The sequence below is a fragment of the Anolis carolinensis genome, chromosome 4 (genome assembly GCF_035594765.1).
Source record: "Anolis carolinensis isolate JA03-04 chromosome 4, rAnoCar3.1.pri, whole genome shotgun sequence".
NCBI lineage: Eukaryota > Metazoa > Chordata > Lepidosauria > Squamata > Dactyloidae > Anolis > Anolis carolinensis.
In genome coordinates, this window is record NC_085844.1 from 100,940,141 (window position 1) to 100,963,011 (window position 22,871).

General features: G+C 43.8%; 1 protein-coding gene across 1 annotated transcript in view; it reads right to left on the bottom strand.

The window, feature by feature from the left end:
• Nucleotides 1-139: 139 nt before the first annotated feature.
• LOC134298625 (uncharacterized) overlaps nucleotides 140-22,871 on the bottom strand; it is an 87,913-nt gene continuing 65,181 nt past the window's right edge. The window contains exon 2 of the mRNA XM_062979397.1: nucleotides 140-4,036. Coding sequence (XP_062835467.1) covers nucleotides 2,788-3,804 — 1,017 coding nt within the window. The 5' untranslated portion in view covers nucleotides 3,805-4,036 and the 3' untranslated portion in view covers nucleotides 140-2,787. The remainder of the gene's footprint in view (nucleotides 4,037-22,871) is intronic.

Genomic DNA, 22,871 nt, shown 5'->3' on the forward strand with positions numbered 1-22,871 from the left:
CTGTTTTCCTGCCAGATTATCTGACAATGTAGATTCATATTATCCAGTTTAAAACCGAAAACCTGGGATCAGATCCTGGGATATAGGGCTTGTCTGGAAGGTCCCTTAGTTTATCAGTGAAACACTACACAGCCATACATAGAAATGCATCAAAATTTATTTTTTAAAAAACAAGTTTATTAATACAAACAGATGAGCAGAGAGAATTGTGACAGCCAAGACCTGCCTCAAGTTCCAGAAATATTTTCTAATTAAACTGGAATTGGAGATTAATACAGTGCCAGATAGAGTAAGCACAAGATAATTATTGCAAAACAAAATGGTTGAATCAACTCATTTCTAATCTACATTTAGTTGTTTTTCAAGTCTGACACTAAAACCTGCTGCATAAATAGAAGACAGATGAAAGGGAGAAGGGGCTGACAATGAATATAACAGTTTAAGTCAGTGAGCCAACTGGTCAATGAGTATAAAATGTTTTGCTGTAGACAGCCATTCTTCTATAGCATTCTTCTATAAAAGTGCAAATGCTTAAATGATACACAGACATGCATAGTTGTATCATAAATGAAATAAACATGGACTTTTACATTTGCGAATGTAACTTTTGCAATGTAACTATTCATAGATCTCTTTCATAGATCTCTAAGACTCTTTATATCAATGCTTCTGAAACTTTTTCACTTCCAATCCTTTTTTGCAACCAAAAATGTTTATGTGATCCCAGCAATCTATATATATATAAAGCTTCTGACCATTTCTACTTTAATTAAAACAGCAAAAACTACACAACCCAAAACCACGAAACTTGGCAACAAAAGACATGGTCCTCCCCGCTGTGTTTCGACAGCAAAATGAAAAAACAAACAAACAAACAAACTGCAAGTCCCTCAAAATCCCCAAAAACAGGAAAACTCCATGTGTGCATGATCCAAGTAGCCCCCCTCCCCCCCGAGAAACTCCAAGGCTGATGCAACACTGCCTGAACCCCAAGGGAGCCATTAAAACCATTACTGTCCTTGCCTCCATGGCTCCAGACAGGAGGAAACACAGAGAAGCAAGTCTGGCAAGGGAGGGAGGGGGAACACAAAAGCCCTACCTTCCCTTTCACTTCCTGTCCTTCCCTCCGTGGCCTTCATGGCTCCAGAGAGGAGGAAACACAGAAAAGCAAGTCCGGCGAGGGGGGGGGAAACAGACAAGAGCAGGCGGGCTCCTGGGCGGAGGGAGGGGAAACGGAAGAACCTGGAGGAAAGAACAACTGCTGGCTTTGCTTGAGTTTCACCTCACTTCCTTGCCAGGCACGCTCTGACGGGCAGCGCCTCGGACCCGCTCTTCCCATTGGCTGCGGGCCTTCTCCCTGCTGAGGGAAGGCTATGGGGCTCGCCTGCGGTGTGCCGCCTTCCCAACAGGGACCATGGGCAGAGAGATCCCTGCCCACTAGGGCTTTGGACGGCAGAAAAGCACGGGGGTCGTGGTGCAGGGCCCAGAGGCTGGCTGGAGGCGTCATGCAACGGCAGCCAAAACAGGAGGTGGAGACAGAGGAGGAGAAGAGGCCCCTGCTGCTCACCCAGGAGCCAGTAAGCAGCGTGCCCAGCACTGGGAGTTGTAGTTCGCTGCTAATTCCAAAGACTCTCAAACCAGGACATCCTGATCCTCCCATAATAATATGAATGAGATTAGGATTACTATTCATATATAGCAGGCATGGTCCTGTTGCGGAACCTTTGTGCTACGGTCCTTGCGAGCGCAGTGGGAGGGATTGGAGACGGACAACTGGAGTATTTCCAAGAAAACAGTTTATTGGCAAGTGTTCCCCCTCCCTCCCTTGCCAGACTTGCTTCTCTGTGTTTCCTCCTGTCTGGCCCTCGCACAATATAGGTGCTTTCCCAGGGAGAACCCCCAGCGGCGGGCTGAGTAAATATTTATACACATTACAGGGTTCGGGTTATGCCCGCCCACAAGCAAATTCATTGGCTTAGAGTTGTGACGCTGCTTGACTTGCATCCAATCAGCGCTGACCAGCGGCCCGGGCGCACTCTTTCTGTGCCGTGTTCACAATCATTCAGAGCGCCTGCGTGCGCACACGCAGTTTGTTTATCTTTAGCTTTCATTTCTTCAGAAACATGTGATTTCCCAGAAACCACATGTTTCTGTGAGTTTATGCACCCGGGTCGCTAGCCGTCGCCATCTCTGCCCATATATGGCATTTCCTGGGGTTCTTTAACCTCCCGCCTCACTCCCCCATTTTCTTTTTGCGAAGCGCGTGTACAAAAGCTGAAGCAAAGCATTATGGTTCCATCCAATCCCGCTTGGCTTGGAGTATGGCTATCTTTTCTCCAGGTAAAGATTGTGTGACACACCTAGTACACATTTGCATCATTATTGGAGTGCAGCACATAACTATGAGAACAATGAACAATCCTAAAATCCCTACCAACAATATGTCCTTCAACCATTCTACTGAGGGTAACCAGCTAGTCACCCAGGAGAAGGGAGACCAACCTTCTACCTCCTGGACATTATTGTAAATTAACTTTTGCAATGACTCGATGTCATCTTCAATAGTACTATTCAAGTTATGAAATTTCACCACACAACGCCCTCTAACCATGGCGCATAAACCCCCCCTGGCCGCCAGTAGGTAGTCAAGGGCCAGCTTATGCTGTAGGGCCATCTGGCTGATTTCTTCTACTTCAGACTGGATTTCCCGGAAAATTTTACCAGTGGCATTTATGGACTTTTCAAGACGGCAAGTCAGGCCTAGAACACTTCTACGATTTGCTTGAGCTACAATCCCTGGGTAGGGATTGTAGCTACACGGGAGGCTTCTGAACCTGACAGGGCCTTGTTAATTATGACCTCATCCGAACATTCTGGTCCTAGAGGGCCTGTTTGCACAATGTCCCATTTCAGGCGCTGATGCCTTTTGTGTAAGACCCGAACTGGGAATGTCAAATAACCCACACCGACACACTGGTAGTTGCCGGGGTGATAATTTGTGGCCCATTTATCAAAGAAAAACCATAGATTTGGATCCCTAATTTGCCATAACGGACAGAGGCTTTGACCTAGGCTCAGTTGGGTTAATTGTTGCAGTATGTTCATATAAGATTTTAGGCCCTCAATAGAATCATTCACACTAAATGTAGGATAATCTGGATACATGCTAGCCCACTCGGTTGCGGTTAGATTTAATAGTGAGACATAAGATGTATTAAATCGTCCATGTAGATAGAACCGGTCTCGACAATGGGAGTAATTGCCTAATCGGGAAAAGAACGCCTGCCTAGTTCCCCAGTGTCTCCACTCAGAATTCCATATTCCCGATCCTCCACAACAGAAGCACAAACCCCTGGTGGAGGTATGGTATCTAAGCCGTCGAAACCGAGTTTGATTTATTTTTTGCGGTATGCTAGAAAACACGGTAGGTGGACCCTCCTGAGCCTTGGACAATCCCTCCAACACAATCTGTGGTTCATCAATTAAATCGGGAAGAAATGAAAAATCTCCTATGGTGAGGGGGTGTTCATATATTAATGCTACCTCTTTCCCGTGCTGCTCAAACATATAATTGGCATGTTCTTTTATCCAATTCCCATGTGCTCTTTTTCCAAAAGAGAGAATAAAACTCAGCACAAATAATATACCAAACACAGTACGCTTTCCTCCCCTCCTCATAACTTGTCTCCCACTTTTTCCTCTCAAAATGTCTAGCCACCATCTCCCAGAGAGCGCCTTTGTTGGGCCATGCTGCGACATACTTGACCACCGACGCTCCGTTGCACCCGAAGGGATCAGCTTCATGGCCTTGTTGACCCCTCAGGGAGTTGCCGGATGATCCTGAGTCTCAGGTCCTCACCAGGAACTCGCTCCGTCTGCCACTCCTCAGGCGCTAGTTTTACACGGGTGTAATGTATCCACGGCTTAATCTCCTTCACCTTCACTGCAGTGGGGGTAGACAGGAGCACAACATAGGGTCCTCGCCACTTGGGTCCCAATGGCTCAATCTTCCAATCCTTGACCAAAACCTCGTCACCTGGTGAAAAACAATGTAGAGGTGTGGTAGGGAATGGTGGGTTCAATTCAGAAATGTATTTTTCTAACTGCTGCATTTGTCTGCCCAAAGCCTGAACCTGGGCCAATGTCTGTTTCTCTCCTATGAGGTGTTGCTCAGCTCCTGTCTCTAAGGCTCCCTTCAAGTTCAAAGGGGGTCGTCCATAGTCTTTCAAAAGGGGAGAGTCCTGTCCGTTTGTGTGGTGTACATCTGATTCCTAATAATGCCATGGGCAAAACCACCGTCCACGGCAATCCTGTCTCCTGGCAAAGTTTCCCAAGCTGAGCCTTTAATGTCCTATTCATTCTTTCCACTTTTCCAGAAGATTGGGGTCTATATGCACAATGTAACTTCCATTTTATGCCCAAAATTCTACATAATCCTTGCACGGCCTGTTGAATATATGCTGGGCCATTATCTGATCCAATTTCTAAGGGTATGCCAAATCTGGGAATAACATCTTTCATTAGAGCTCTTGAAACCTCCACAGCCTTCTCAGTCTTTGTAGGGTAAGCCTCCACCCATCCTGTGTATGTGTCCACGAACACCAGTAAATATTTGTATCCTTTGTATGGGGGCATTTCTGTAAAGTCAGTGACTAAAGCTTCAAAGGGTACCCCACCCACATGTTGGACTCCTGGTGGCTCGAGGGGTCCTTCTCTGGGGTTATTTTTTATACATGTCCAGCATCTTCGGGCTGCTGTTGCCGTTAGGCTATGTAATCCATCGATATACAACTGTCGTCCTAGCAGATTTGCCAATGCCATTTTCCCTAAATGTGTGTTTTGGTGCATGTGTTGGACTAAGTGCCATGCCAAGTCCTTAGGGACGTAGACACGGGCGTCTGGCATCACGATGAGTTCTCCTGACCACTGACCCTTCTCCTTTAAGGCCCATTCTTCTTCCTCTGGTGTATATGTAACGTTATGTTCAGTTAATTCTACCTGTAGGGCCATTACCTGATGTTCAATATGGGGCAGCCTAGCTGCCTCTTTGGCTGCCAGATCAGCCTGCCTATTTCCTTGCACTATGGGATCGTCTCCACGTTGGTGCCCTTTACAATGCATCACAGCCACCTGCCTTGGCTTCCAAACCGCCTCCAGGAGATCCACAATCTCTCCGGCATGTTTCACGCACTTTCCTCCAGACGTGAGGAGCCCGCGCTCCTTGTACAGTGCTCCGTGTGCGTGGAGGGTAGTGAAGGCATATTTTGAGTCTGTGTAGATGTTAACCCGCTTTCCGCTTGACAATTCCAACGCTCGGGTCAGGGCAATCAATTCGGCCTTCTCGGCAGAAGTCCCCGGGGGCAGTGACCCTGCTTCCAGCGTCTCTCCCCCCACCGGACAACCGCATAACCTGAGTGTCTTTGATTATTTTCCATAAAGGAGCTTCCATCTGTGAACAGAGTGTCGTCCACCTTAGTCAGTGGCACATCCTTCAAATCCGGTCGACTGGAGAATACCTCGTCCATCACCTGGGCACACTGATGGATCGTGGTGTCTCCTGGAGTCGGGAGCAGGGTGGCCGGATTCAGAGTGGAGCAAGTCTCCAGGGTCACCAGTGGGTTGTCACACAACAATCCCTCGTATTTCATTAACCTCTCACTTGTGAGCCAGCACGGTCCCTTAGTGTCTAACAGTGCCTTAACACTATGGGGCACCTTAACTGTCAGTGGCTGTCCTAGGGTCAATTTATTCGCTTCTTTGATTAAATCTACTGATGCTGCCACAGCCCTCAGGCAAGGTGGCAATCCACGAGCCACTGTGTCCAATTGCTTTGACAAGTAGGCAATCGGCCCTTGCCATGAACCTAGTGGTTGGGTCAATACTCCAACCGCTGTTCCTTCCCGCTCTGCAGCGAACAGAGTGAATGGTTTTTCCAAATCGGGCAGTCCTAATGCTGGAGATGACATCAATGCTTCTTTTAATGCCTTAAACGCCTGTTGACATTCTTCTGTCCACTCAAACGGATCTTCTCTTCCACCTCTCGTAGCCTGGTACAGCGGCTTAGCCAACACGGCGTAGTTGGGGATCCACTGTCTGCAATATCCTGCTGATCCCAAAAATTCCCGCACCTGTCGCCGGGTACTGGGAGTGGGAATGGCGCAAACAACTTCCTTTCTTTCAGCTCCTAACATCTTCTTTCCTTCGGTCAGATGGAACCCCAAATATTTCACCGTGGGACAGCACAACTGGGCCTTTTTCCTTGACACTTTGTAACCCTTCTCTTCCAATTCCTTGAGTAACCTCAAAGTATGCTCTCTACTGCCCCCTAGTGTCCGGCAAGCGATAAGCAGATCATCTACGTACTGAAGCCAAATTCCCTCTTCTTTAGGTATTACAAAATCCTGTAAGTCTTTGGCCAGGGCTTGACCAAAAATGGTCAGGCTGTCCTGGAACCCCTGAGGAAGGCGTGTCCAAATATACTGGGTCCTTTGCCCTGACTGCTGAGATTCCCATTGGAAAGCAAAGATCGGTTGGGATACAGGGGCCAATCGAATGCAAAAGAATGCATCCTTTAAATCCAATACAGTAAACCATTTGGCAAATGCTGGTACTAGACTCATCATGATGTATGGATTAGGCACTACTGGGGTTAGGGGAACGGTGACTTGATTCACAGCCTGCAAATCTTGAACTGGGCGATATTCTCCTTGTCCTCCAGGTTTCTTGACTGGGAGCAGGGGCGTGTTCCACGGGGAACTGCATGGTACCAATATCCCATGCTGCAGAAGTCGCTCTAGATGCTTTCTGATCCCCTACACCGCCTCTCGACTGTCGGGATACTGTGGCTTACATATGGGTAAGCCACAGTATCCTCTTTTCACTTCCACCACCACCGGTGGAACATATTTAGCTAATCCTGGAGGATTATCTTCTGCCCATACTAAAGGAGTCTCATGCCATGGCCACTGTATTTCTTCAGTAAAAATCCTAACTTGAAACAGTCTCCATTCCTCTTCCATGGGAAATGATATTTCCATTTGTCCATTCTTCATGAACTGGAGTTGTGCTTGTAATTTTGATAAAATGTCCCTTCCCAACAAAGGGACTGGGCAGTCTGGAAGATATAACATCTTATGCTTGACCTGATGTCCGGCCAGATTGCAGGTGCGTTCCTTGAAGAAGGGGCACTTCTGGGTCTTCCCAGACACCCCTATTACTTTCGTAGTTTCCCGAGTTGGTGGACTAATTTTTGTATTTACTACTGATTTTTCGGCACCTGTGTCCACTAAAAAGTCCAATTGTTGGTCCCCGATTTCAAGTGTGACCATCGGCTCCCCGGGGTCCAACAAAACAAGAGCCTGGCTTCCTCATTCCTCTCCTTCATCCATATCTTCCCATTCTTCTTCCATCACAGCTGCTGCAGCTATCACCTCTCTCGCAAGAAAAGGTACGTAGTTTCCACGTCCTCTTCCCCTTCCTGGGTTTCTTCCTCTCTCAGGCCTTCCTCTTCCTCTCGGTCCTTCCTGACTTCCTTCTTTTCCTTCTGGGCATTCACCTTTTCAGTGTCCAAACTTCTTACATTTAGCACATTGGTCTCGACCTAACCTCCGAGGGGGCCCTCTTCTTCCTCCTTGTCCCCCTCTGGCATATCCTCCTCTTCCTCTCTGTCCACTTGCACTCTGTTCCATCATGGTAACTAATGCTTGGTATTCCTGCTTCTTCTTCCTGTCCTTCTCCTCTTCTACCTGGTCCCTTGCCATATAAACCTGATCTGCGAGTGCCAACAATTCATTCATAGTCTTTCCTAGAAATCCTGGTTGCTTTTGAATCTTTCTCCGGATGTCAGGAGCCGCTTGACTGATAAAAGACTGTTGAATCGCCCTCCTACCGTTTTCATCCTCCAAATTATACGGGCTATACTTTCTATATGCTGCCTCCAGCCTTTCCAAAAAGGCTGTTGGTGACTCAGATTTTTCCTGTACCACTCCCTGAATTTTTATAATGTTGACCGGTCGCAGCGGGCCCCTCTTTACCGCTTCTACCAATATACGCTGGAATCCTTTCAGTCTCTGCAAATGTCCTTCTTGCTCAGTGTCCCATTGGGGATCTATTTCCACAGGAAACCTCTGTGCTCCCCACTCGGCTGCATCACCATCTTGTGGGGCCCCAACCTGGGCTATGGCTACCCCATTATTCAACACTGCTCTTCTCTCTTCTGATGTGAACAACATATTCAACAATTGTCTGCAATCTTGCCAGGTGGGATTATGGGTTGCCATAATCCCTTCCAATAGCCTAGCCATAGCTTGGGGGTCTTCACTATAAGGTGGAGTATTATTCTTCCAATTCAGAATATCACTACTACTGAAAGGCACTACCTGGTATGCTTGAACTATCTCATTCCTGTTGTTTATCACAGGCACCGTTCTCAGAGGCATCTGGAGGGCCGGTCCGGTCGGTGAATCACCAGGCCACACCGGAGCTCCATGTCTCCGAGTTTGTGCCGGAGAAGCATCACTGGGCATCCGTTGTGACTTCTTCTTTTCCTTTGTTTCCTCCTGATATTTTTCTAGGCTAGGATAGTGTTTCTTGGCTGCTTCGGTTGACTCTGGAGAGTAGGGTGGGGGTCTCGTTCCTAGTGTAGGTGCACCGGGAACTGTTCCCTGGGGTGGGGGCGGTGGCAAGGGTGGCGGCAATAATTCCTATTGTCTGGCCTGTACACTCAACTGTAAATCTGGGTAGTCCTCCTCGTTGGATTGGAAAACTTCCTTCTTTTTCCCTTCCTTCTTCACCACCATACATTTGCCATTCTTGCACTGTCGAACCCAACCTGGATCTTCTCTAACTACCCATTCCCAGGTAGCAATATAGACCCACTGGTTCGGATGATTCACAGCACAATATTCTTCCACTGTTCGGATCAGTTTCAGATCCCACGTCCCTTCTACTTGCCAACCTAACCCAAACTCTGGCCATTCTCCCTGACACAAATTCCTCAGTCTATAATCTCTCAGGTCCCTTGGATTGCCTGCTACGGCTCGGGTGGCAAAAGAGCCAAAATTATCTAAGATGCATTGTAAGGGAGTGGAGCTCTTTGAATTTTTCCCTCCCATCCTGCCTAATAGAGGGGACTGCCTTGGCCTGGGCACCCGGACACTCAACGGCATGCGTCAGGAAACACAAGACAGAGTCCCTTTCTACCTCCCTGGGAACCTTTTTGTGTCCCTCCCGGCGCCGGTGTTCCCTTAGTGTCTCATTTAACCACTATCCTTGCCAGATTTCTGTAGACGTCGGACCAACCTTCGCCCCTGGGCTTTTCCCTGGATCCTTTTCCCTCCTGGCTGGTTTCTATGGAACCTCGCTGGTGTTACAGCTCCCACCGTCAGTCGGCGTTGGCAGGAGAGGCAAGCACCGCAGCCGGTCTTGCAATATTCAGGGGCCCCTTCTCGTCTCACGGTAGTTGCCTCCGGCCCCCACCGCTGAGTTGGGACCGTCCCGCCAACGGGATCCGTCTCCGACCTCCTGGCCCGTCTTATAGGAAATCACGTCGGGGTCACCAGAAAATGTTGCGGAACCTTTGTGCTACGGTCCTTGCGAGCGCAGTGGGAGGGATTGGAGACGGACAACTGGAGTATTTCCAAGAAAACAGTTTATTGGCAAGTGGCCACTAGGGTTCCCCCTCGCACAATATAGGTGCTTTCCCAGGGAGAACCCCCAGCGGCGGGCTGAGTAAATATTTATACACATTACAGGGTTCGGGTTATGCCCGCCCACAAGCAAATTCATTGGCTTAGAGTTGTGACGCTGCTTGACTTGCATCCAATCAGCGCTGACCAGCGGCCCGGGCGCACTCTTTCTGTGCCGTGTTCACAATCATTCAGAGCGCCTGCGTGCGCACACGCAGTTTGTTTATCTTTAGCTTTCATTTCTTCAGAAACATGTGATTTCCCAGAAACCACATGTTTCTGTGAGTTTATGCACCCGGGTCGCTAGCCGTCGCCATCTCTGCCCATATATGGCATTTCCTGGGGTTCTTTAACCTCCCGCCTCAGTCCAACTTCGGGCCTCCTGGTGTTTTGGACTTCAACTCCCACAATCCCAAACTGGCTACTTGAGATTATGGGAGTTGAAGTCCAAAACACCTGGAGGGTCCAACAAAAAGGCTCAAACCCCTACTCTCTCACAACTAACAAGGACATTACATATTAATCAAGGTGACTACTTACAACATTCTGAAAACAGACATTCAAGACAGGAAACATTCCGGGCCAGCTAACACCTCCCAAAACAGAATTCCCCCAGACAGGAAACAGCCACACTTTGAACCTACAAGGCCTTTACATACCAATCTTGGTGACTCATTCCAACATACAATCTTCTCCCCAACAGATAAGAGTTTTTTATCCCACACTGGACAAACTGTATTCCACAGGTATACAACCCACACTTCCCTGTCTGCCCCTCCTGGCTTTGTATGGGTGGTGAGGAGATGAGAAGGCAAGAAGGGGATCCCTGAGGGTCAGCGCCCGCATCCATCATCCTCTTCTGCAAAGGGACGGGAGGTGAGGCTGACATGGAGCAGGAGATGGGCCAAGACCGAGGGAGGAGAGGGAGGGAGGGAGGGAGAGGAAGGAGGAAAGAGCTTGTGGAAGGCCCCAGCCTCCAAGGCAGGTTGGCGAGAGCGGAGCAAGGCCTTCTCCTTTCTCTCTCGCATCACTCAGAGACAGTGAGTGGTTTCCCACCGCTGACGGAAGACAATGACGGCGAGCCTCCTCTCGCTCTCCTTGTTGCTCTGGCTCTCTCTCTCTCTCTCTCTCTCTCTCTCTCTCTCTCTCCCTGAGGGACTTGGCTGGACAAGATTCCTAAGGAGTATCTGCAGCTCTTTCCCCCCTCCCACCACCTCTCCAAAGACAGGAGGGGAGAGGAGGAGCATCTATCCTTGAGTGCGGGAAATCTAAGGTACAGAAGTGAGGTATAGCAGTTAGGCTGAAATCAGAATGTGTTGGGGAGGCTTTAAAAGTTATTATTATTACTACATGGAGGCTTTTGTTTTGACAGGGAGACCTACCTTTTATTTTTCAGTGATTTTTTTTTGGGGGGGGGAGGGTGCCAAAAATACTGCTTACTTACACTAGAAAATTATCTAGGGCCTGCCCTGCGTAAGGCCCACAACTACATAAAATACACTGTTATGTGTATTTTTTCATCCAACATTTGTCAATATGAAATAAACCTACTTAAAAGTTCTTTAAGAATATACTAGTCTTGTTGTAAATGTATCATTAATGTCAAGTTCACAATAAAAACGTGGTTCCCTCATTAGTTGTTCATAAGAGTGGCTTGATCCATTTTGAAGGGCATAACTCTTTCTCTCCAAATGCCAACAGTGATTAAAATGACAAGCCACACGCATTTGCCAATGAGGAATAATAACAGCAAATGTTATTTGCTATCGGTTTCAAAGAAAAACAGCTTGCACACTCAAAATCTTATTATCCAAAGGAATCTCTCTGTCCCTGATGGTTCTTTTCTCGTTCTGCAATACAGTGAGTATTGTCTACAGAAAAGAAATATTGCAGATGTACACTTGTCACATTGAGAAACATTGTCTGACTTTTTTAAAATTGGAAGGTGTGCTGTTTCATTAAATTTCACACTAACTAGATATGAAATGATAATCAGGTATCACAGTTCACACTGTCATTTACTTTGGTAACATTGTTAACGCATTTCCCTAATGAGATTTTCCCCCCCAAATTAAATTGATCTACATAGAGCATTGCACAGCAAACATAAAAGATACACCTCTGCTTTTTCAATTAGATGGAGCTTTTTCCTGAAGACTTTTTTTTATAATTCACAATTCTACATAGCATATTATTTTAAATTAATAACTTATTTTTCATGTAGACAATGGGAATACATATTTAAAACTGTTTTAGATGGACTTAAACTAATGGCTTCTAACCAATGAACCATCAGAACCTGTCAGGACAATATTGATTTCTGAAAGTCATTTCCTATAATTATACTTCTGCAAACAACTGGTTTGCTTTAGCTATTCCTTTTAAAAAATATATAGATATTATTTTTTATTTGATAAAGAAACGTAATACATCGAAAGTGGTGGAACAATATATTGAAAGGAAAGTGAGTAGGAAGATTGGGGGGTGAAAGAGTTCTGAAGATCTGTGAAGAAAGAAAACAAAAGTAAAGAAGAAGAAAAAATGGTTGGCTTCCCATCTTGACCTCGGAGTTTTCTGATTCGTTGATTACATATTTGTATTTTCCCTTAGTCTCTTTTCGTTTAAACCATTTTATATTATAGATAAATCTATCGTGAAATCCATTCTTTTTATCAAGAATTTTGTGAAGTTTGTCCCATCTATTTTATTTTTGCCCTCTCTTATTTTTTGTGTTAGCTTATCCATTTGTATCATGTACAAAATTCTAATTAACCATTCCTCGGGAGTAGGAAGTTTTTTCCCTTTTCAGACTTTCGCTATTGTTAGTCTGGCCGCTGTGCTTATGTAGAAAAATATTCTGTCTTCATTTTTTTTAAAAAAAAAATTGAGTTCATAAAGCTTAGTAAATACATTTCAGGTTCTAATTTAAATTTGATTCCTATGATTCCCTGTGTTATTTGATGTATTGTCTTCCAAAATTCTTTTAATTTTTCACAGGTTCACCATTGATGAAAGAATGTCCCAATTTTTTCCCCACATTTCCAACACATATTAGATTTCTTTTTATTAAATTTTGATAATTTTTCTGGCATGTAATACCATCTGTATAGCATCTTGTACCAATTTTCTTTAATATAGGTTGCAGCTGTGTATTTTAGTTTCTCTTTCCAAGTTTTTTTCCCATTGTTCCAAATTCAAACTATGGCCTATGTCTTTTGCCCATTTTATTATACATTCTTTTATGTATTCCTCTTCTGTTGCCCACTTTAGTAGTTGCTTTAGCTATTCCTGATTATTATAAAAGGGAAATGATTTGTCATACTATACCAAGGTAAATCTGCCCTATCACACCACACCACAATTTTTAATAAGCTTCATTATTACATTTGCTAGTTCAAATTACATTTTCTTAAATTTCTGGACAGTTTATCAGAATTACAAACAGATCTGCAGCCCCTAAAATTGTACTTCCAAAAACAGAGGGGAAGTTTTCCCATTATAACAGGTCATATTATAACAGGTCATGACACCCCATCCCCAAATGCCACAATTGTATAGTAAGCGAGGGAATCAGAATTTCTCACAATAGTCTCCAAAAGATCTCAATTCAAAAACAAGCATAGATAGAATGAAAATTCCTTCAAATGTTGAGGTCTCAAATTATTTAGGACTAAATATTGTTGCCAGCATCTGAAATTCTGAACAAAAAGTATTGACAGCCAGAGCAATTTCTTCAGAACAAGTAGTATGCAATACTTGAATTGTATTCCCAATGAGCTGTTATATTTTGCTGCAGTTTCCAAGTTGTCTTGAATGGCAACCCTACATAGAGTCTTGTCATAAAGCTATGAGCTTATGAATTAATGCGTCTAATTTATCCCTCCCCGGATAAGACCATAGCTGGGCAGATGAGTTAAAGCTGGCCCCAAGTACTCTGTGCCATCAAGTCTATCTTGACCTCTGGTGACAAGGATGAATCTAGGAATATTTCAAGACTGTGTACTTGCTCCTTAAGAGGTAGTGCAACCCATGCAGGGCAGGTAACCTTCCAATTTCCCAAACTCAAAACCCACAAAACCACAGAGCCGCCATCTTGTTAGAATTTAGTTTCTGTTCATTCACCCTCTTCCAGCCCATTACAATGTTCAGAAAATACTGCAGCATCTCCACCTCCAACATGAATGACAAGGATAAGTAGAGCTGAGTGTTGTTAGAATAGGGATGACACTCAACCCCAAAACTCCTAATGACCTCCCCAGGAGCCTCATATAGATGCTAAACAGCATGGGGGACAATGGTCATGGGGTCTGAGCAGGAATCCCCCAATGCTACTTTCTAGAATTAATCTTGCAAATAGGAATGGAACCACCAATGTTTCTATTCTCATCTGCCGGAGCTGCTTCAATAAAATACCACAATTGATTGTATCAAGAGCTGCCAAGAGATCAAAGAGGATCAATAGGGGATTAGACAGAGGAATCAAGACTATCTTAGTACCATACCCTGTCCTGAAAGCAGACTGAAAGGGGTTTGGATACTTTGTTTCCTCCAGGGGCAACTAAAGCTGCCCAGCCACTCCAAATTCAAATTAGTGAAGTTTAATGCTGCACCAACATTATATAGCTGCCAGCTTGGATCGTTACCAACTACACCTATTGATAACTGGCAAATAGAGGGAGAAAACGTGGAGGCAGTGACAGACTTTATATTTCTAGGTGCGAAAATCACTGCAGATGCAGACTGCAGCCAGGAAATCAGAAGACGTTTACATCTTGGGAAGAGAGCAATGGCCAACCTTGACAAAATAGTGAAGAGCAGAGACATCACACTGGCAACGAAGGTCCGCATAGTGAAAGCAATGGTATTCCCCATAGTAACCTATGGATGTGAGAGCTGGACCATAAGGAAGGCTGAGCGAAGGAAGATAGACGCTTTTGAACTCTGGTGCTGGAGAAAAATCCTGAGAGTGCCTTGGACCGCAAGAAGATCTACCCAGTCCATCCTCCAGGAAAAAATGCCCGGCTGCTCACTGGAGGGAAGGATATTAGAGGCAAAGATGAAGTATTTTGGCCACATCATGAGAAGACAGGAAAGCTTGGAAAAGATCATGATGCTGGGGAAAATGGAAGGAAAAAGGAAGAGAGGCCGACCAAGGGCAAGATGGATGGACAGTATCCTTGAAGTTACTGGCTTGACCTTGAAGGAACTGGGGGCGGTGACGGCCGACAGGGAGCTCTGGTGTGGACTGGTCCATGCGGTCACGAAGAGTCGGAGATGACTAAACGACTGAGCAGCAGCAGCAGCAGTCTTTGTATGAGGGTTGAATGAAAAGTAGTGCCTCAACCTTCATTACTTGTGTTTGGATGAAAATATTTTTAAAAATCAAACACAGAAATAATCCTTAGAATGTGCTCTTTAACTACCATTATTTACTTTTCCGCATAATCACCAGACAATTGAATACATTTCTGCCAATTATGAACAAGTTTTCTGAAGCCATCATGGAAGAAGTCGACACTCAGTTTTCGCAACCAGTTTTCTCAAAGTCTTCATCAGAAGCATAATGATGTCCCTGCAGATCTTCTTTCATTATCGGGAACAGATGGCAGTCAAACGGTGCTAAATCTGGATTGTATGGAGGATGCCTGAATCATCGTCCTGAATCAATCTGTCAGCCTTTTGCTTGTGAAACTCAGTGGTTGCTGTCACAGGACGTCTAACTCTTTGTCAAGCAAGTCAGATGTTCCCACCTCAACATCTTTAAACTTACACATAGTACTCACATCAACACAATCACCATAAACAGCTTGTATTTTCTGATGAATCTCCTTTGGGGTGACACCTTCTGCTGTCAAGAATTCAATGACTGCATGTTGCTCAAGTTGTATTGAGAGACTGTCTGCGCAGGGTTCCATACTTCTCACTTTAACAATCATTCAATGCTAAGGCTTCCCACCAAAAGGAACTGAACAAACCAGTACCTGCTGCATACCCGTACTGCCATCTGTTGAGGAATTACGAAGGTGGAGGCATTACTTTTCATTCAACCCTCATATATGCAGCTGTCAAATGATGCTCTCAATGACAATGTCATTTCAGTCTGGTTTTGATAACAATTTATCAGCATTGCTATGTTTTTTCATGCTGGGTCGGAAAACAGCTTGAGATTTTATGAAACAGAAAATGAAAGATTCATCCCTCAAAGCTTAGCTCTTACAAATCTGACTATGAATTTGTGTATATTCAAGCACGCTAATGCTGGATTAAGGCCTCCACTGTGTTTTTTTTCCTGAAAAACTTCTCATTATTAATTACAGGTATACACTAGGCATGAGCAATCAATGCAAAAAAATGGTTCTAAACTCGCTTCCAAAGTAGGGGGTGCCGGCGCTTCATTTTTAAAACTTTCCAATTTTCCCCCCATTTTTTTTTTATATTTCTGAAAATTCGTAATGCTCTAAATTGTTTCGTTAATGGCGGACGCGCATGCGCAATTGCCAAAAAACAGCACTGGGGGGGCTTTAGAGGGCTCTCCCACCGTCATTTTTTGAGCTATCCTGAACACATTTGTTGCAGTGGGAGAACACATTCAACCCTGCCAGCTCACCAAATTGCAGAACGTTTCCTTTATCCTCTCATTTTTTGCCAATGTTCAAAGAAATGCTTTGGTTCCTGCATTGAAAGACTTACTTCCTTTTCTATTTGGTTTTCTTCAATGTGAAAGTCCTTCTTTTACTTAGGTAAGAAACTAACTTTGCATCTTGGAAATAATAAAAACTATTCAAAACATTCAGCTGAGCTTATGTCTTCAGAACTGGGGATAACAAAAGAAAAGGCCAGTCTGTTATGGACAGAAATCAAGCCAGCAGCAACCCTACCACCATCATTATATCAAGCCAACCCTCTCCAAAACATGTTGGAGGAAAACTGGACAGACAGCCACCATCATCTGAAAAGGCCCCCCCCCACCAGACACAATGGCCTGCCCCCCCCCCCCGGCCCTTTCTCCAAAGCAGCAGGGAGGCGACTTCACTGCTGCAAGAAAAATGGGGGGCTCGTGTCCCACTCCTCTGGGGAGCCGACCACCGTTGGCCGGAGCCCAACCCCCACCCCTTTATGCCAAGAAGCAGGAAATCGCATTAAAAGCACCCCCAACAGATGGCCATTCAGCCTCTGCTTTAAAGCCTCCAAAGATGGAGCCTCTGTACAGTGGATGCTTAAAAATTGGAGAAAATCCCCAGGGAGTGTCCCATTCCACTGTGTCTCTTGCAGCCAGAAAGACCCACTCCCTGCTGGGCAACGATGGCTGAACTCGGCCACTGCCCCCGAGGCCGATGAAAAGCAAGCTGCCAGCCCACAGGGTGGTTGGGCGGGCTCCCTTCCATCAGATGCCTAAAAACTGGCGAAAATCCACCATGTCTCTTGCAGCCATAAAGGCCCACCCCCAACCACGACTTGTTCCGGGCGAATAAGTTTTACATAGGTCGGCCCAATGCTAACAACAGACCAGCAAGAAACACTTCCAGAAGCTGATGATGAAAAACTGGAATATACTTGAAGGGTTCCCATTCCACCATCTTTCTTGCTGCCACAAAAGCCCCACCCCCAGACGCGACCTTTAAAAGGCAAATAACCCACCGTTGCATTGGCCCCTGGAACACCGCCCCTGTAAATGCTTTGTGGGGCAGGTTGTCCGACTTCTGGCCAGACGGTGGAACTGAGAACTGCCAGCCCACAGGGTGGTCGGGTGGTCACTCTTACATCAACTTCTTAATAAGTGGAGAAGATCCCCAGGGAGTATCCCATTCCACCATGTCTCTTGCAGCCGTAAAGGCCCACTCCCTGGTGGGCAACGATGGGCGGCCTCGGCCACAGCCCCTGCGGCCCAGCAGAAGCCATTTGCCAGCCCGCTGGGTGGTTGGGCGGGCTCCTTTCCATCAAATGCCTAAAAACTGGAGGAAACCCCCCCAGGAGTGTTCCTATTCCACCGTGTCTCTTGCAGCCAGAAAAGCCCACTCCCTGCCGGGCAAAGATGGCCAGCTTCGGCCACTGCCCCCAAGGCCGATGAAAAGCAAGCTGCCAGCCCACAGGGTGGTTGGGCGGGCTCTGTTACATCAAATGCCTAAAAACTGGACTTCCGGGTGGACGGCATGGAGGCAGGACGGGCGCCCTGGTGCTCTCAGGACGCCACCACACAAACGGTCGGGTAGAGCCAGAAGGCTCCCTCTATCAGACAGAATCTTTTAGTCTGATAGACAGCAAACCCCAAGGGACCTGCCGATGGTCCAAGAGACCCTTGCCCCTCAAGGGTAGGGATCCACGGACCCGGCAAAGCAGAGGTACCCACGGGTTAGCGGACCGCTTGGAGTGCGATTCGGATTTAATCCGTCTTACTGCCTACTCTTCCACTTTCCACTTTTAAGAAGAAGAAGAAGAAGACACTTTGCACGAGTGAGTACTTCAAACAACTGAATCTCCTTTACTGGTTTAATACCCCTCTGCGATTCGGAAAATTTAATGTGCTAAAGCTTATACAAGATTGGAAGGAGGAAAAAAATAGACAAAAAAGCGGACGGGGTTCGAGGTCTTTAAAATAATACCTATAAAAAAGACCAGTGCTTTTCAAATGTTATATGATTACATAATTAAAAGAGAATGAACGGTGCCCTGTGAAGGGGAGGGTGAAGGTGAAGAGGAAGGAAAAGGAGAAGAAGGGTCAGTGCCGACATTTTGAAATTCCATGGGACAGCTATTTAAAACTCTTACTGACCTTGGCCCTGGTTTTGTTGTGTCTACCTTCCCCTCTCTTTAAACAAAGCAGAAAGGCAAACTGCGCAGGTCCGGAGGGGCCAAATAACACGGGCAAAGGGACAGGAAACAGGAAGAGGAAAGACCTAAAGAGCCATAGAGACAGGAAGACAAGAGATAGAGGGACAACGACAACGACAGAAGCCCATAGACTATTGTTCTATAGTCTGCATGAGAAAAGAGAAGAGAGCCCACAGAACTCATAGAACAATTTGTACCAGTGACGCGAAACAGCAGTGTAACAACAAGACTGTTAAATTAAATTGAGAAGGAGCCACGGCGGCGCGGAGAGAAGGCGACGGACGGCACAGTACACCAGTCCTAGTATTGAAGAACCTAACGAAACGGACGGGGCGGCAAGGATCGGCGAGCAGGGACAACGGAGAGACAACGGAGAGGGAGAGGAAGAGACCACGTGGATCGACAGTAAACAAGAGTGGGGGACTGAGGGAACAAAGGAGGGAGAATAGAGATTAAGAGGCGGATGATTAATAGTGCCCATTGATAGATAACAGTAGTCAGTCGACTGTGATTAAGGGATAGACAGATTATAGCTACCAGGACACCCCAAAAGGGAGAGGCAGCCAAAAAATAAATAAATAAATAAACGAACAAATAAATAAATGAATAAAATACATACAAAATAAAATAAACTAAATAACGATATAAAATTAAATTAAATAAAACAGAGAATATCTGAAATTATATATGTTACACTAAAAATTTATATTTGGTGATCAGAAATAATCTTTCAACCTATCAAAGAGAATAAATTTATCTAGGCCATTAATTCACAACTAATCAATTGTGTTTAATTAAGTAAAGATTCTATCCATATTAAATAAATTAAGTGGGTAAATAAATTTTACATAAACGAAGCACTAATGGACTACTAACACATCATATATCAGATACTGTACATCCCAGAAACCCCTGATAATTGAATATTTATAATCAACTTTCAATTAATTATCAAATTTCCAAAAAAGTACTTAAGGGGAACAAATATCAGTTCCACCGGAGGGCAAATTAAATTTAATTTTATTTTGAGAATTTTATTTGTTTATATATTTTATTATTAAGAATTAAATCAAAGCTAATTTCATTTTGAGAACTCTATCTGTTTATATAGTTTATTATTGAGAATGGCTACCCCCAAGGTAAAAGAAGACCCTAAGATTCTACAACGAAGACAATCTCTGCCAGAAAATCTGGGCTTAAAAGATATTATGAGGGAATTAATGAAATTGTCAGAAAGCCAAAATACGTTTCAGGAACAAATGCTGAACATGAGAAAGGAAATCACGGATGAATTTAGTAATATTAAAAAAAACTTTGATCAAGTACAACAAGAGATAAAAGAGATGAAACAAGATAACAAAAAAATTGAGCAAACTCAAGAAGAAATGCAAAAGAAGATGAATAAATTAGAAACATTAAATACAAAACTGGAAGCAAGACAGGAAAGAATAGAACAAAGAGAAGCAGAGTTCCAGCTGAGATTTAGAAACATTCAAGAAGAAGCTAAGGAGAACTTAAAAGAGATTATAATTAAAATTACGGCTGAGATGACGCAGCGTACTGAAGAAGAGATGGCAGACAACATTGAGAAGGTATACAGAATTACGACAAACTACTCTAGAAAACACAAGGTGGCAAGGGACATTGTTGTCCATTTTGCAAGAAGAAATTTAAGAGAAGAAATACTGAGGAGCAATAGTGCCAATCCGCAGCATTATAAAGGCTGCAAAATATCTATTCTCAAGGAACACCCAGCTTCCACCTTGATGAAAAGAAGAAAATACAACTTTTTGGCTGACGAGCTGAGAAAAAGAGATATCCGATTCCGGTGGGAGAAGACTGAAGGCCTGATGGTTTCATATAGGGAACAGAAGATATGGATTACATCAGAGGAAAAGGCCAAATACTTTTATGATAGGCTGATGAAAGATCAAGATGTCGGGTTGTCACCGGAAGAGGAAGAAGAGAGAAAAAAGAAGCGAGCTAGATTTCTTTCACCAACGACCACAAATAAAAATGCACCTCAACTGGACTTGGGAACAAACCATAGTAAATAAAATATATAATAAAAATTTGTTATGCAAATTAAGTGTTGGAGTAACAATGTTAATGGATTGAACTCTCCAAATAAGAGGAGAAAATTATTTAATCAAATTAAAAGAGGGAAATATGATATTGTAGCACTCCAGGAAACGCATATTTGTCAAAAACACGTCTCAAACTTAACTCAAAAAAATATTGGGAAAGAATTCTATTCCGCAGCTAATGAAAAAAAGAGAGGAGTGGTAATCTATACTAATCCGAGATTGGATTCCAAATTGGCCTTTAAGGATCAAGAGGGTCGAATGATAGCGATCTGTATAAACCAGAATAACCAGATTACGCTCTTTTGTAACATTTACGCTCCGAATGGCGCCAAAACATCTTTTGTGAGGGAGTTAAGAGAGAAAATACTGAGCCAACAGTTTGATAATTTGATAATTGTTGGAGACTTCAATGGGGTCTTGGACCCACAGCTGGACAAATCTGGTACTCAGAAAAATAGATTAGGAAATAAAATGAGTCAACTCCCGAAACAATTTGTGAATTTAATGGAAGAATATGATCTAACAGATATTTGGAGAATAACACATAAAAAAGAAAAAGACTTTACCTTTTTTTCAGATAGACATCAATCGTGGTCAAGGATTGATATGGTCTGGACTTCGAATTCTTTATCAACAAGAGTCTCTAAAATTAAAATATTGCCCAGAACCATTTCTGACCACTGCCCGATAGAATTCAGACTAGACGAGAGGATAAATAACTTTAAATGGAAATTTAACGAGAATATGTTGAAATCTGAAGATGATATTAAAAAAAATAGGGAAATCTTGAAGGAATATTTTCAGCTGAATACGTCCCAGGAGACTTCGATTCAAGTAATATGGGACGCGAGTAAAGCCGTTATGCGAGGACATTTGATACAGCAGAATGCCAGAAAAAATAAACTGAAAAGAGAAAAATACGATAAAGTCACCGAACAATTAATTAAATTAGAAGCAGGTTTAAAAGCGAACCCCTCTGATGAGAAACTTAAACAAGACTTGAACTTCTGGGTAACACAGATGGATTACTTAGAAACAGAAAAGATAGCTAAACAAATGAAATTTGTTAAACAATATAACTTTCAGAATGCAAACAAACCAGGACGATGGCTTTCCAGGAAAATTAGGAAAAAAAAACAAGCGCAGTTTATTACAGAAATTGTATCCGAGGGGAAAACCTATACAAAGGATCAGGATATATTGAAACAATTCTTTAAATTTTACAAGAAATTATATACCAAGGATACAATAAATAAAGAGAGTATTATGTCATTCTTAAATAGACAGAATCTTGAAAAAATAATAGAGCAACAGCGTGAGAGACTAAACAAGGAGATCTCGGTAGAGGAAATAAAAAAGGCTATTAGAGCGATGGATTCAAGCAAAGCTCCTGGCCCGGACGGTTTTTCGGCCAGCTATTACAAGATTATGATTGAGGAAGTAACGCCACACCTCCATAAAATTATGAATGAGATACTTCAAGGTCAAAAGCCTCCGGATTCATGGCAAAAGACGTCTATAACAATGATAAAGAAAGAAGGGCAAGACCCAAAAGACGTGAGAAACTATAGACCAATTTCGCTTCTTAATGTGGACTATAAAATTTTTGCAAACATACTAGCCGGACGACTTAAAAATTTTCTTAGTGATTGGATAAAGGAAGAGCAGGTAGGTTTCCTCCCCACACGCCAAGTAAGAGATAACGTTAGAACGATTTTAAATGTAATCGAGTATTACGAGAAAAATAACCAAAAAGAATTAGCATTGCTAAGTTTGGATGCGGAAAAAGCGTTCGATAATCTAAATTGGGACTTCCTAAAATTATTATTGAAAGAACTGGACTTTGGATATCAATTTATGAATGCTATAGAGGCCATATACGACCAACAGGAGGCAAAAATAACAATAAATTTGCAAGATTCGGAAACATTTAAAATAGACAAAGGGACCAGACAGGGGTGCCCCTTGTCACCACTGCTTTTTATCATGTCTTTGGAAATTCTGCTGAATGAGATTAGACAAGATTCTAGATTGAGAGGTCTAAAAATAAAGAACGAAGAATATAAAATCAGAGCATATGCTGACGACGTGATTTGTATTATTAGCAACCCATTGGAAAATATAATAAATTGGATTGGAAAAATAGAAGAATATGGCAAATTAGCAGGGCTCAAATTAAATAAAAGAAAATCAATGGTTTTAACTAAAAATATGTCAAAAGAGAAAAAAGAAGAATTATCTAAACTTGCCGAGCTTCAGGTGGTTGATA